Here is a 14964-nt window from a genome sequence, read left to right as displayed (position 1 = left end):
AGTGTAAGACCACGAACGTTTTAATAATCTTTCCTACAATTCAGTGTTGTCCAACGTAGTATTAAATTACTACAAAATTAACTGAAGCAGTACCGGTAACCTCAGATGTGTTTTCTATTTGTGTCATGTGACTGTCATGTGCAACTTGTTGTGTCCATGAATATATCCCCTCATCATTCAAATATCTTAAAATTGAAATTCTCATACACATTCAATCTACCGGTATGTGATGGCACTTTTAATGATTGTTTCTGTTATACATATTCAACTAACAAACACTCGAAAACAAGATCTAAATTAACAGACATCAGATTTTAAGCTAGTGACTATAGTCCCAGTACATGTATTACTGATAGATGTTCATTTCTGAAATCCTGAAGCTCGTTCATTACACAAAACATTTGCACTAAAAAATTGACAAATTAGGACTTTGCACTATATATTATTGATTATTTTTCTCTGATGTCACACGTGATAATGAGACATTTCCTGTTTTCAAAAGGCTGGATAAATCTGAGTTCCCATTTCACTTTTTAATGCATGTGTATCGCACGTACTGTGATCTTCATATAAAAATCCAATTAATGGCTTCAATCATATCCATAGCTTTTCACTGGGTTCCAACATTATCAGTTCATTAACTTTTATATAGAGCATACTTTTTTCTCCTGTTCATAATAGTTTTCATTCACATGGATCTACCCATTTTTTTCAAGTCTCTGATATAATAAAGAATGTGTTGCATTGATCAGACAGTCTGCCTCTGTTCTTCGTGTGACTTGTGATGAAATGTGAAGGAGATGGTTTCGTCCCACGCCCCCTTCAGAACCACGTCCACCAGTCCTCTTTTATCGGCAGAGTGGTGCCACTGAGACAAGTCGGAGTTGGTATCACTGCCCTCTGGGGGGCCTCGAACCTGAATACTGTTGACACACCTCTTGCACTTGAACCTTGAAACAAAAACAGATCATATCAATAGTGTTTGCAAGAAAATGTTCAACGTCCTAATTTCATTTCCCTGATATGAATAATGAAATATTAGCTTTAATCATAAGAAAACCTAGAATGGATTTGACAATAAGCTGTGTGTTAAAATTTTAACAAATGTACCGGAATTTTACCAACTCACTACAAAAACCAATCCATGTGCACAAATTACCCGTACACGAAATTAATGTGACCACTAAAATCGAGTCTAATAAAACAAGAAATGAATAAAACTGGTAATATATCTAATGCATTAAAGGCTGAAATTAGTGGCAAATCTTCCATTTCAACTAAGAATTCCTAAATTAGTTTAAACTTTAAATTCTAAAAATACATGTAGTTTATTCTTATTGATTTAATTTAAAACACAATAAAAGTAAGAAACAACAATGAAATGCTCATATTTTATGAGACTCAATGTCATTCCTGGATTTTTAAGATGTAAGGAATCCTTACGTGTCATGTGTGTCACTGCTGGTGTCCTCCTTCAGCTTGAACAGGTCGCGGAGCTGCTCGCGGCTGAAATGCCTCTCCACATCTTCCTCTTTATCCACCACACAACTGCTCAAGGCTTTCTTGTGAGTCTGCCGCTGGAAGATCTTCTCTTCTATTGTTCCTGTCTATAAAAAAAAAAGGACTGAGTTGGTTGAGATTTGGCCCAAGAAAACAATAAACAACCTAGTAATACATAATATTTGAATGTTCAGTAAGAGAGATGCAATTTGATGTTCTAGTCAAATTTTTTAGTACAATCTAATTCAAAATGTACTTGAAAATCCTGTGTAATGTTAGAAATTTAAAATACAGTTGAACTTCGATATCTCGAACACTGATATCTCTAATACAGTTGATACGTCAAAGTGATTGTAAATTCCAACTACTATTTTTTTAAAGTAGTTTACCCTTGATATCTCGAATACTCAGATATCTAGAAGTTTTTAAAAAGTCCCATCCAGTTCGAGATAACAAAGTTTGACTGCAGTTCAAATAATTTACTGTAATTGTAAATAAATCAAATATTTTACAGCAATAAGTCTGTAAATAAAACATTGCTTCTTCTGTCCGTCCCTCCAACATCTGGCCATTGCCTGATCATCATTGGCTGGATTCCAGTCGGGATCAAACATCACCAGACGATTGGCTCCAATCAGATTCAAACCACACCCACCCGCTTTACTGCTCAGCATGAATATGAATTCGGGTGACTGTATGGGTACAAGAAAGATAAACATTGTTCTTACTTCTTAAATAATAATTTATTTAATGCTACAGTGTTGATACAAAGCAGCTGGGATAAGTATGTTTGCTTTACAATAAGGCACAGATAACATTTGATGTATGCTTACAAGACCTTTGAAAGGATATCTTGTTCAATTCTAGATCTCAAAAAATGATTTTTAAAAATATATCAGTTCTTATTTCCTAAATGTACAGAACTGGAATTTTGTCTCCCACTTTTATAGAGAAATCTTGTTCTGTTAATATTAAATTAAATCTCCCATTGGAAATAATCTCAACAAAAAAGGTTAAATGATAATGAATAATAGACATTATTAGAGGTCTAGGTACACATGTACTCACTGACGGATTGTTAAACTGCTCAACCACTTTGGCTCTCTTTTTTATTGTCATTGATCCATCAAGTCGAACATACAAGTACCTGAGAAAAATTATCCCAAAAATTAATTGAAAATGATACTTATTTAAAACAAGAGGCCCATGGGCCACATCGCTCACCTGAGGAACAATAGGTATGATAAAGTCAGCTTAATGGAGTCATAATACAAACAATCTTGGCAATGTACAATAATACAAGTAGATCGTGTATAAATAAAATCCATTTTTCCCCCTTGGAACTCGGAGCAGACTTTAATCACCGCTCCTGCACATATATAGGGACTCAACGTTACGCAGGCAGGGATGACCGCACACCTATGCAACTCAACAGGTACCAACGTTTACGCAAGCAGGGATGACCACACACTTGCGCCAACAGCTCAACCTAACGCAAGCAGGGAGTGCCACACACTTGCGCTAGAAAGGCCTGAACACCAGCAGGGATGCCCATATACTAGTGCTCCGCCGGAACCACCAATACAAGCAGGTATGACTGCACACTTTTATTAATGCGATACAGGGCAGGAATGACCGCAAACTTTGTATCGAAGGTTAGAAAACACGAAGATTAGATAGAGCAGGGATGTTCACACACTCAATCTATCCATACCTGTTCAAATTTAACCCCAAACAGTCCCTCATCATAATGCAATAGACACTGTCCCTATATATGTGCCGGCCTAAAATAATTCATAGTATCTAAAAATTGGAAATCAAAAATAAACAAACTAATCCGGCCTAACCCAAAACTTCTTATGCAGAAAAACTTATATACATTGAATATTTATTATTGTAATAAAATAATCATCACAATAATTGGTTAACAGTGGATGCATTAATCAAAATAATCAAGAATCAATAAATCAAGGGCAATAACTCAATACAGTAATACAAAAAGATTCTAATGAAAAAATAGCTGCCTGCTTCAATTTTATAGTCATATCACATGTTGAGTATTGCAGTTCTCAAAAAGATCCTTTACAATTGTTTATATATATATGGGAAATTTAGCTACATCAAACTCTGAACCTTCTTGTGAGGCCGAAGAATTGTCCTGGAGCCAAAGTTTTAACAATTATAAAGAATCATCTTGCTGATTAGTTTCTGAGAAGAAGATTTTTAAAGATTTACTCTATATATTCCTATGTAAAACTTTAACACCCCCCCCCCCACCCCATGTGGCCTCACCCTACCCCCAGGGATCATGATTTTCACAACTTTGAATCTACACTACCTGAGGATACTTCCACACAAGTTTCAGCTTTCCTGGCTGATTAGTTTCTGAGAAGAAGATTTTTAAATATTTACTCTATATATTCCTATGTAAAACTTCAACCCCACATTGTGCCCCACCCTATCCCCAGGGATCATGATTTTCACAACTTTGAATCTACACTGCCTGAGGATGCTTCCACACAAGTTTCAGCTTTCCTGGCTGATTAGTTTCTGAGAAGAAGATTTTTAAAGATTTACTCTATATATTTCTATGTAAAATTTTAACACCCCCCCCCCAATGTTGCCTCACCCTACCCCCAGGGATCATGATTTTCACAACTATGAATCTACACTACCTGAGGATGCTTCCACACAAGTTTCAGCTTTCCTGGCTGATTAGTTTCTGAGAAGAAGATTTTTAAAGATTTACTCTATATTCTCTTATGTAAAACTTTAACACCCCCCCCCCCATGTGGCCTCACCCTACCCCCAGGGGTCATGATTTTCACAACTTTGAATCTACACTACCTGAGGATGCTTCCACACAAGTTTCAGCTTTCCTGGCTGATTAGTTTCTGAGAAAAAGATTTTTAAAGATTTACTCTATATATTCCAATGTAAAACTTCGACCCCCCATTGTGGCCCCACCCTACCCCCGGGGATCATGATTTTCACAACTTTGAATCTTCACTACCTGAGGTTGCTTCCACACAAGTTTCAGCTTTCCTGGCTGTTTAGTTTCTGAGAAGAAGATTTTTAAAGATTAACTCTATATATTCCTTTGTAAAACTTCGACCCCCCATTGTGGCCCCACCCTACCCCGGGGGGTCATGAATTTCACAACTTTGAATCTACACTACCTGAGGATGCTTCCACACAAGTTTCAGCTTTCCTGGCTGTTTAGTTTCTGAGAAGAAGATTTTTAAAGATTTACTCTATATATTCCTATGTAAAACTTCGACCCCCCATTGTGGCCCCATCCTACCCCCGATGATCATGAATTTCACAACTTTGAATCTACACTACCTGAGGATGCTTCCACACAAGTTTCAGCTTTCCTGGCTGTTTAGTTTCTGAGAAGAAGATTTTTAAAGATTTACTCTATATATTCCTATGTAAAATTTCAACCCCCCATTGTGGCCCCATCCTACCCCCGATGATCATGATTTTCACAACTTTGAATCTACACTACCTGAGGTTGCTTCCACACAAGTTTCAGCTTTCCTGGCTGTTTAGTTTCTGAGCAGAAGATTTTTAAAGATTAACTCTATATATTCCTTTGTAAAACTTCGACCCCCCATTGTGGCCCCACCCTACCCCCGTGGGTCATGAATTTCACAACTTTGAATCTACACTACCTGAGAATGCTTCCACACAAGTTTCAGCTTTCCTGGCTGTTTAGTTTCTGAGAAGAAGATTTTTAAAGATTTACTCTATATATTCCTATGTAAAACTTCGACCCCCCATTGTGGCCCCATCCTACCCCCGATGATCATGAATTTCACAACTTTGAATCTACACTACCTGAGGATGCTTCCACACAAGTTTCAGCTTTCCTGGCTGTTTAGTTTCTGAGAAGAAGATTTTTAAAGATTTACTCTATATATTCCTATGTAAAATTTCGACCCCCCATTGTGGCCCCATCCTACCCCCGATGATCATGATTTTCACAACTTTGAATCTACACTACCTGAGGTTGCTTCCACACAAGTTTCAGCTTTCCTGGCTGTTTAGTTTCTGAGCAGAAGATTTTTAAAGATTAACTCTATATATTCCTTTGTAAAACTTCGACCCCCCATTGTGGCCCCACCCTACCCCCGTGGGTCATGAATTTCACAACTTTGAATCTACACTACCTGAGAATGCTTCCACACAAGTTTCAGCTTTCCTGGCTGTTTAGTTTCTGAGAAGAAGATTTTTAAAGATTTACTCTATATATTCCTATGTAAAACTTCGACCCCCCATTGTGGCCCCATCCTACCCCCGATGATCATGAATTTCACAACTTTGAATCTACACTACCTGAGGATGCTTCCACACAAGTTTCAGCTTTCCTGGCTGTTTAGTTTCTGAGCAGAAGATTTTTAAAGATTTACTCTATATATTCCTATATAAAATTTCGACCCCCCATTGTGGCCCCATCCTACCCCCGATGATCATGATTTTCACAACTTTGAATCTACACTATCTGAGGTTGCTTCCACACAAGTTTCAGCTTTCCTGGCTGTTTAGTTTCTGAGCAGAAGATTTTTAAAGATTAACTCTATATATTCCTTTGTAAAACTTCGACCCCCCATTGTGGCCCCACCCTACCCCCGTGGGTCATGAATTTCACAACTTTGAATCTACACTACCTGAGGATGCTTCCACACAAGTTTCAGCTTTCCTGGCTGTTTAGTTTCTGAGAAGAAGATTTTTAAAGATTTACTCTATATATTCCAATGTAAAATTTCGACCCCCCATTGTGGCCTCACCCTACCCCGGGGGGTCATGAATTTCACAACTTTGAATCTACACTACCTGAGGATGCTTCCACACAAGTTTCAGCTTTCCTGGCTTTCTGGTTCTTGAGAAGAAGATTTTTGAAAATTTCTCGAAATTTTTCATTAATTTCTAATTATCTCCCCTTGGAAACGGGTGTGACCCTTCATTTTCACAACTTTGAATCCCCTTTGTCTAATGATGATTTGTGCCAAGTTTGGTTGAAATTGGCCCAGTAGTTCTTGAGAAGATGTTGAAAATGTGAAAAGTTTACGGACAGACAGACAGACGGACAGACAGACAGACGGACGACAGACAAAATGTGATCAGAATAGCTCACTTGAGCTTTCAGCTCAGGTGAGCTAAAAATGATTTAAAGTTGAAAGTATAATGAAAATTTAAAATCTCAGGAAAGAAATCAACATTAAGATTACATTTACAGTATTTAAAAACTTGGACATTGAAATTGTTGTCTAGTAAAGTACACTTGTTTAACAAATTTCAAATAATTTCTCACAATATTTTGGAACATCTCACCTTCTTTGATGACAAAGAGTTTCAAACAGGTCCAGCGTCTGTGTATAGTTAGACACCAGAACGACTTTGTCACTGGTCTGAGCCTTTATCAAAGCCAATAAGCGATCGAGTACCAACACTTTGCCTTCACAAGTAGAAAATGACAGAAATCAAATGAAAACAAGAAGTGTCAGCAATAACTCCCAAAAATCAATTTCATGTATGCAAGATAAATACTTTAAGTTGTTGTAGATGTATTTACCGGAGAGTTCGGGCCTTACAATCTTCGTTGTGTGACTTGGAGGAAACAGATCCAGCGTTCCGTCATATCCAGGGGCTCTCTGCAGACATTTCTCATAAATCAGATCAGGATCTGCAATTGAGACAAATTCTACAATCTGGAATACACAGGCAAATACGTGCATCTGGTACTAAGACTTCAAAGTCTTGCAACAAGCACTATAAACCAAACTTCATTGTTTTTAAAGAGTTGCGTATCAAACCAAAATGTAAAGAATTGCCATTCATTGTGATCAATAAATGATTAAAGTGCTTTTTTGATTTACATCAGATTTTGTCAAAATAGTTCCGTGTATATCACTTACGATTACACAGCTTTTTAAGCTGGGTGATGAAAGACAAAGTTGTAGATGTTTTCTCATCCTGTTCCACTTCAAAGCCTTTAGACCTGACTAAGAGTTTGTATAACTCAGACTGCATCTGTGTCAGGCGACAGCAAACGACCTGCTCCACTGAAATGTTAATCAATGAATACTGTAGATTCCTTATTTTTTACACAAGTACTTAATTCCACGATTCAACCGTTTAGCATCAAATTGTGAGAACATAAAATTGTGCACGCCAGATTTGTATCATAATTTCATTAAGTGTACATCTGACCGAAAAATAAAAGCCAGATTTTAAATTCCACAAGATGTGCTCATTGCAAATTTACGTGAAAAATTATTCTTTGCGTTTAATCAGGATTCTTCAGTTCTTTAACAAACCTACAGATTGGTTTGTAATGTCATAGTACTCAATGAACATTAACAATGTCAATATTTATACCATACCTTTTACTGGCAAATATTTAGTTAGAAGTGCTTGCGTTCTTCGTATGATACACCTGTTAACAACGTCAGCCAGCTGGAAATAAAATAATACATTATAAATCACTTGAATGCTTTGGGTCACACTTTTAAAATAACTCAAATATTTTGTAAATGTCAGTAATTTATTTCTTTGGAGTTCCCAATATTAAGCCAAATGGGCATGAAAAGATACAGTATAATAAGGAACAAAATGTTCATAGATGTACATAAAATAAGAGAGAAAAATTTCCAAATCACGTTTAAAATGATAAAAACTGATCATTAGCAAGAAAAGTCAATTAAATAAAAAAGTTAAAGAGATGAAAACAGTTTATTTGTGTAACAACAATTTTTATCTGAATATATGTATTTACTTCTTGTAGTTTTTCTTGGCCCTTTTTATGATCTTCATCAGTGGCATCTGCATCTCGACCACGAAGAATAGGAGTCTCAAATCGCTTCTTAAATTCCTGAGCAGTACCTTCAATAAAAAAAGATAACAATGAAACTTATTCAAAACTTAAGTTAATTTACACTGTACATGCATACAAGTAAATACATGTATATGTGTAACTTACACCTATAACTAAGTTTCCCCTACCTATATTAGGGCATTTTTTAGCAAGATTTTAATTTTATACTACAGATAGGTATTTAATATACCCTGATACTAATTCAATCAACAGTCTTTAATATCTTTGGCTACTACCTCACATAATGATTTCATTGAATCAATCTGAATTACCCAGAATTCCGCCATTGACAAAGTGGACAAGACTGAAGTACTCGAGTAGGTCGTTCTGTATGGGGGTCCCTGATAGTAGCACCCTCCGTCGCGCCCTCAGTCCATTCAGCGCCTGGTATGTCTGGTTCTCCGAGTTCTTAAGTCTGTGTCCCTGTTAGGTACAAATACATGTACATGTCATTAAAAAATAATTTGACAGTCAGAGAACATCCATTGCAGGTGCCATAAAGGTCAGGTATGGATAAAACATCTGATTTTGGGAGTCAAGGTTTTATGCCTAGTTATATCCATCATATTTTTCTTTCTTACTTATATTTCTTTTACTTTATATAAATATAAAATTAAAAAAGAAATGAACCTGAATATTTTTTACTTGAAGAAAATGGGTTACTGAGTATGGTAAATAAATGGATTTTAAAGTATTCTACAAGTAAATACAAATTCACGAAAACAAACCTCATCACAAATGACTAGACCAACTTCTCCTTTATGCATCACTGTACTGTGGAGACGAAATGTCTCGTAGGAAATGATTAAGATTGGATGAGGATTTCTTCCACCTTTAAGAGTCACAAATTGATCTGGAAAAAATAAAAAATGTCTGGAAAAAGTGAATAGTGATGTAACCTTGTTTTCTATTCTATAGCATAATGGCAGAGAATTTTTTTTTCCCAATAATTTTTCAAAAAACAGCTTTTTTTTCATAAGGTTCACTTACTAAGTTGTCTATCAATTTCTTTTTTTACTCCAGAGTCTATAGCGAGACAGTTTATTTTTCCACTCAACCATTTCTGAACTTCATTATACCAGTTCTATAGAAGAAAAAAACAATGTTGAAAAAGATTACTTTGTAGGATGCAAACACTAAAAAATTGTTTCAATTCACTGATATCAAGTACATGAAACACATAAATGACCAGTATTAAATACAGAGTACCGGTATGTACATGTATACGTAGAATCATTGTCTGGTCACCACAGATGGTAACTACACGTACAATGTGTTTAAGTTTATACCTTGACCAAACTGCTGGGAGTGACCACTACCACCTTGTCAATCAGAGGACAGCACTCCGGGCTCTGTCTCTGAAAATAAGAGGGATATGCATTGATTACAAAATATTCTGATTATACATGAATAGCATAAGAAGGACATGATTTTATTGCGTAACAAATCTTTAGTACATTATCAATATCTCAAATGTGTTCATTTATTCAGTGCAGTAGTTATGACCTATTCTCAGTTTGATACATTTTTGTACCGGGTACATGTTTATTCTTACCAGCAGAGTCCATATCAGGGTAATGCACTGCAAAGTTTTACCCAATCCCTGAAACAAGGCATTTTCCATTAAACTCAAAAAAGAAGCAGGCACTTATAACAATCCCAATTTAACAAATTTGCAACAGTACTTCAGTAAATTAAGCATAAATGTTATCAAGTAATCACAAGTTGTCTGAATATGGTGAATGAATATCTTTCATAAATATATGGATCCATGACTATTTCATCTTCTCCCAAGGTGATCATCAAATAAAAAAGGTTTATGCATTTTATCAATTGAGTCATTTGAGTGAATACCATTTCATCTGCCATGATACATCCAAAGTTGTCAGGAATTCTCTGGCCCGTGACACAGTCGTACATGAATTTTACTCCCTGTTTATAGAAAATCAATAAATTATTCTACCGCAGTGGTATATTGTGACATTTTTGTAAATTTAACTTATTTTCATATATTTCTTATGCAATGTATGTCACAGTGTCTTTGCCAAATAGTGATAATTGTCTGTATTGCTGTAAATACATGTATATGGGGTATAATTGCACAAACACTGCATTGGTCCTAATTAATACAGTGCACACCTATTCCTACCTCTCTTTGATGAGGCCTAAGAACTTTGGATAAAACAGGATCCACCACAACATGTACTGGCTGTTTGTCTCTTTAAATACAATGTACAATATATATATGCATTATTAGGGGGACAGATTAATACATGTACTAAAATCTAAAAAGATATTCACAATATTCTGTTCACATACAATGGCGTCTGAAAAATGTGAAGTGAAATACAAGCACATACAAGTCTGCTTTCAACTGCTCATGGGCAGATAACTCTGGGGGAGAGTAAAGAATAAGGGCTCCTTCTTCAAATGGGTCATGCAATGGCTGTCTGGTGCCTTGACGTCGAATTCCAAGCACTCTTCCTGCCAGTGGCCCTAAAAGAAAAATATCAAGTTCCTAAAAAGTGACAATATTTGTATACACTTTTATAATTCTCTTGTCAATAATCCCTCAAATTTTGGTATTCATGAGAGAACTTTGCCTAAAACATTTATTAAATCAATTTACCTTTGTAATTAGGTATTGGAATCTTAAATGGCTTTGAGAGTATCTTCTTGATGAAATCCTCCTACCAGGTTGAAATAAAAGTATCAATATTTTAACATGAAGCAATCATCCTTCCCAAGTACTTGTAATATTTTAACATCATATATTTACACTTGAAAATTACAACTCAAAATTAAACCCATGGTCAGTCCCAAGACATGCTAACTGACTGTTGGCCACTTCAACAAATTTTTGCCGTTTTCATAAATATTGATTTTTCCAAATCACTAATGATAAAGTGAAAATCTTTGCTTTTGAGCATATGAAAACAGCAATCATGTTATGAAAAATATGCTGTCACAGTTGTTAATAAATGCACAGGTAAGCATGGATATGATTAATGAGGTTTCCTTCACGAAAGAGTGAACAGAACAGAACAAGAACAAGAATAGCAAAGTGAGTTGGCCCATGGTCTGACAGCAAGCATATTCAAGACTGAGGGTGGGTTTCCAACAATGGAAATTTTGGCTATTCAGCAGCCACTTGAGAGTTTCTGTACATACGTGAGCCTTTGCATCTGGGTATTTGAGCATTGGCATGTTTGTAATTGTAGATAGTGGAGTTCTGTCATCTCTTTCCTTCTGGTCATCATAACGAGCTTTCTTTACCTGTATGTTGATAAAATAAAAAGCTAAAATATTCTGGCAGAAAATAATTATTTACAATAAAACATTAACTTTCCCTCTTCTGTTGTTTCTGTAACAGACACTGTCGTTTGTTAGATAAATAATGTCAAAGAAAATTTTCTTGTCAGGGTTTTACCATCATTTTAATTTGCAGAAGGAAATTGTAAACTTTATTTCCTGAGGAAGAGACCCATTCACAGTAACAAAAGTTCTGGGTTTTTTTTCACTAGGCAAATGAAATTGATATAATTTGGTGAAATACGTACATGATGTAGCAACAACAATTGTTTGTTCATCATTCAATCATATACCAACTCAAACTTTGCCAAATTATATGAATTTGCTAAGCAAAATAGAAGTCCTGTAGTAAACTCAAAGGGGTTTATAGGGATATGGCTGACAAAAATCCCTGTAAATTCTTCCTTTTCAAGTACTCACCACAGGTTTTACTTGTTCATTTCTCTGGGATGAAACTGGTATCACACACCTTTGGCTAGGTGCTTGACTTCTTCTCTACAGGTAAACAAAAATAATTTCAATATATTGTAAAACTGCAAATCTGTAAATGCTGACGTTACATACGAATTATTGCTAGTGCTCATAAGCACAAGCAATTACATTAGTCCATATTTCTGGAATACACATGCTCGACTTCATGGTCGGGCATTCAGGGAAAACTGTTGAAGATTTGCTGTTCTATGACAATTTCCTTTTATCATAAAAAAAGAAATATTATCCAATCTGAAGGTTCTCAATTCATGATTTCTAACCTACACATAAAAGTACATGAAAAACTTAAGTCAACTCATATAATGCCAAGATTGTAGAGATCAACTGTTAAACCTAGCATTCCTTACAGTTATATTAGTACCACCTTCCTAGATAATTCCAGTAAGCTCAAGAAAAAACCAGGATATCTTTTTAGAGTATATCGTAAAGACAAGAAGCAATTGAATGAATTGATACGATGCAGTACCACACTTACATAATTCTTTAAATTTTTTTTCATTTTTTGATGGAAAAGCCTGATTGTTACAAATGAAGAAATGACATTAAAGCAGGAGAATCTTACATTAAACACAGAGATAAATTGTTTTTCATTGGTCAATTTGACTTGAGTCTATTATACTGAAAAAATCTTAGCAAAGAAACAACATTTATGCGGGAAAATTTACGCCGAATCACAAATGAAAGCAAAGAGCAATGGCTGTTTAGTCAAGCCAAACAAAACTTCCGTTGCTTAAATAAAACTGGCTACAGCGCTAGCTCACCTATATTTAGTAAAAGATAACGTTAAGCATGTTATGGCAAGACTTAAGAAATAAATAGCTACAATATGTGCATCTAATACCGAGCGCAGCGAGAGGCGGGCGAAGCCCGCCTCGCGAAGCGAGGATTAATGGTAACACGTATATGTAAGAAAATCATTGAAAAATGAAAGTTGAATCAGGGGTACTAAGGCCAAAAATATTTTCTTCCAGCCATGGGCGCCGCCATCTTGGCAGCCATTTTGTTTTTAAAAAGTTAATTCGATCATTGTTTGACCGGTACTTATCGATGTTTGTTGCCTCTAAACTCGATTAAAATGTTCCAGTATTTAAATAGAAGGTAGTCTGAATCAAAAGAAATAAAAGAGGACACCGAATAAGTTTCAATAGTGCTTCAGTCAAGAAACACGACTAGTTCTATGTATGTCTTATCAAATTATCAGATGGAAAATAAAAAAACATTAATATCAAGGAACTGATCTTTTAGGTACTGAATAAAGTATTCAATTTTATTACTGCGGCATTTATATGAAATAAATTGATAAACAACGAAAGAAGAAATAAAAAAAAGTTCGGAAAAACGTAACTCTCTTCGGCTATTTCCGAAGACAAAACCTATACGTTTTACGTCTGAAATATGACGTCATAATGTAGACTGAGCACGCGACGTTTTCAGTAAACTTGGGCTATTGATTTGAGTAGGCAACCAGGCGGATCCTACTGTGTGCGTTTCAAATAAATTTTGTTCTACAAAAAACAAACTGTATGCACTGTGTTAAATCTGCGCTCGGTCCAACGGTCACACCGTTTACATATTATTTTGAAAAGTAGTTGTAAAATATATATCAAAGGTAAAAGTCGCATATAACTATGTTATTAATATAAAGGCAACTATCGCAAAAAACTATTCTCTTACGAGGATAAGACATGCATAAGCACATATCTGGTCATCTATGATCTATGTTAGACCACTTCGCTAAAGTACACTTACCATTTCAAACAACTTCTCATTTTTCAATAATGAATATAAGTATCGAAAACAATACCACAACTACATATGCCTGGCTGAATACTGTTTAACTAACGTTTCAACCTAGCACTATTTAAAACAACATCAATGTACATCTAATATTGTATTTTTCTTTTTAAAATAAGCGGCTTGTATTAAACTTCCGGTTGTCATTATCTTAGTAAGTCGTGCCGGGAAAATTCATTTGAACGAATTTACGGCGGGGGTGGCGGCGGAAAGATGCCTTCTTTGCATTAATTATAGAGAATGACGTGATAAATTTAAACTTTAACAGATGTTTTATCTTCTTTTGAACTAACAGCTCGTTCATTCTGACATAGGGCAGGTGGGGGGGGGGGGGGGGGGCGGGATCACTTGCAGCAGACATTTCTTTAAAATTTACACATAACAAATTGTGTAAAAATTGGATGATCAAGGAGGAGCCAAGCCCCAACCCCCCCACACTTTTTACAAGAGCATGCAATAAGTGGAAGTGAAAATCAAGAAAATGAACATGCATTGAAATTGAAGTTAAAACTAAACAACGGTATTTAAACTAAATATCACCTCTTCCTCCCTCCCCCCCCCCCCCTGCGGATGATGATTTTTAGTTATTTCGAGAATTAATTGTCTCTTCAAGAATTGGCTACTCACCGGTACCTTATGCGGCTTTAATTCATCACCGAACTGATCACTTCCTAATACAATGCGGAATTATGAACAGAATCGTAATCATTCGTTTCATTATATTCGCTGTTATAATTATTATCATAAACACTTTATCCAGGATATTTCCTAACTTTGACAGGATCTATACACTGGGAAAATGCATGTAGCAAACTCACTATGTGACAACATAGGCGTCCCCATTTAATCGATGTTTAAAATATTTTTTTCAAACATCGTATAGGGATGATTTTTTCTATGACATCGTATTAGATGGGAAGCGCTTAGATGTGTGATATTTTTTCATGCATACATAAACAAAAATAGATTTATTTTAAATTGTGAAC

At 35.6% G+C, this 14964-nt stretch overlaps 1 protein-coding gene across 1 annotated transcript; it reads right to left on the bottom strand.

Annotated features, from left to right (window-relative positions):
- Positions 1-224: 224 nt before the first annotated feature.
- On the bottom strand, positions 225-14112 carry LOC128164073 (DNA repair and recombination protein RAD54-like). Its single transcript, XM_052827804.1, has 21 exons — positions 13934-14112; positions 12113-12187; positions 11552-11656; positions 11010-11070; positions 10741-10876; positions 10530-10599; positions 10235-10312; positions 9936-9983; positions 9670-9738; positions 9371-9464; positions 9109-9233; positions 8653-8803; positions 8282-8388; positions 7890-7962; positions 7422-7568; positions 7079-7189; positions 6838-6961; positions 2569-2647; positions 2013-2192; positions 1444-1607; positions 225-950 (listed from the first exon to the last, which is right to left on the bottom strand). The coding sequence occupies exons 1-21, from the start codon at positions 13934-13936 to the stop codon at positions 749-751; spliced, it is 2202 nt and encodes a 733-aa protein (XP_052683764.1). The 5' UTR covers positions 13937-14112; the 3' UTR covers positions 225-748.
- Between the last annotated feature and the right edge of the window lie 852 nt (positions 14113-14964).

This window comes from Crassostrea angulata, chromosome 1 (assembly GCF_025612915.1).
Source record: "Crassostrea angulata isolate pt1a10 chromosome 1, ASM2561291v2, whole genome shotgun sequence".
NCBI classification, from domain to species: domain Eukaryota; kingdom Metazoa; phylum Mollusca; class Bivalvia; order Ostreida; family Ostreidae; genus Magallana; species Magallana angulata.
This window is presented reverse-complemented; position numbering and strand designations above follow the sequence as displayed.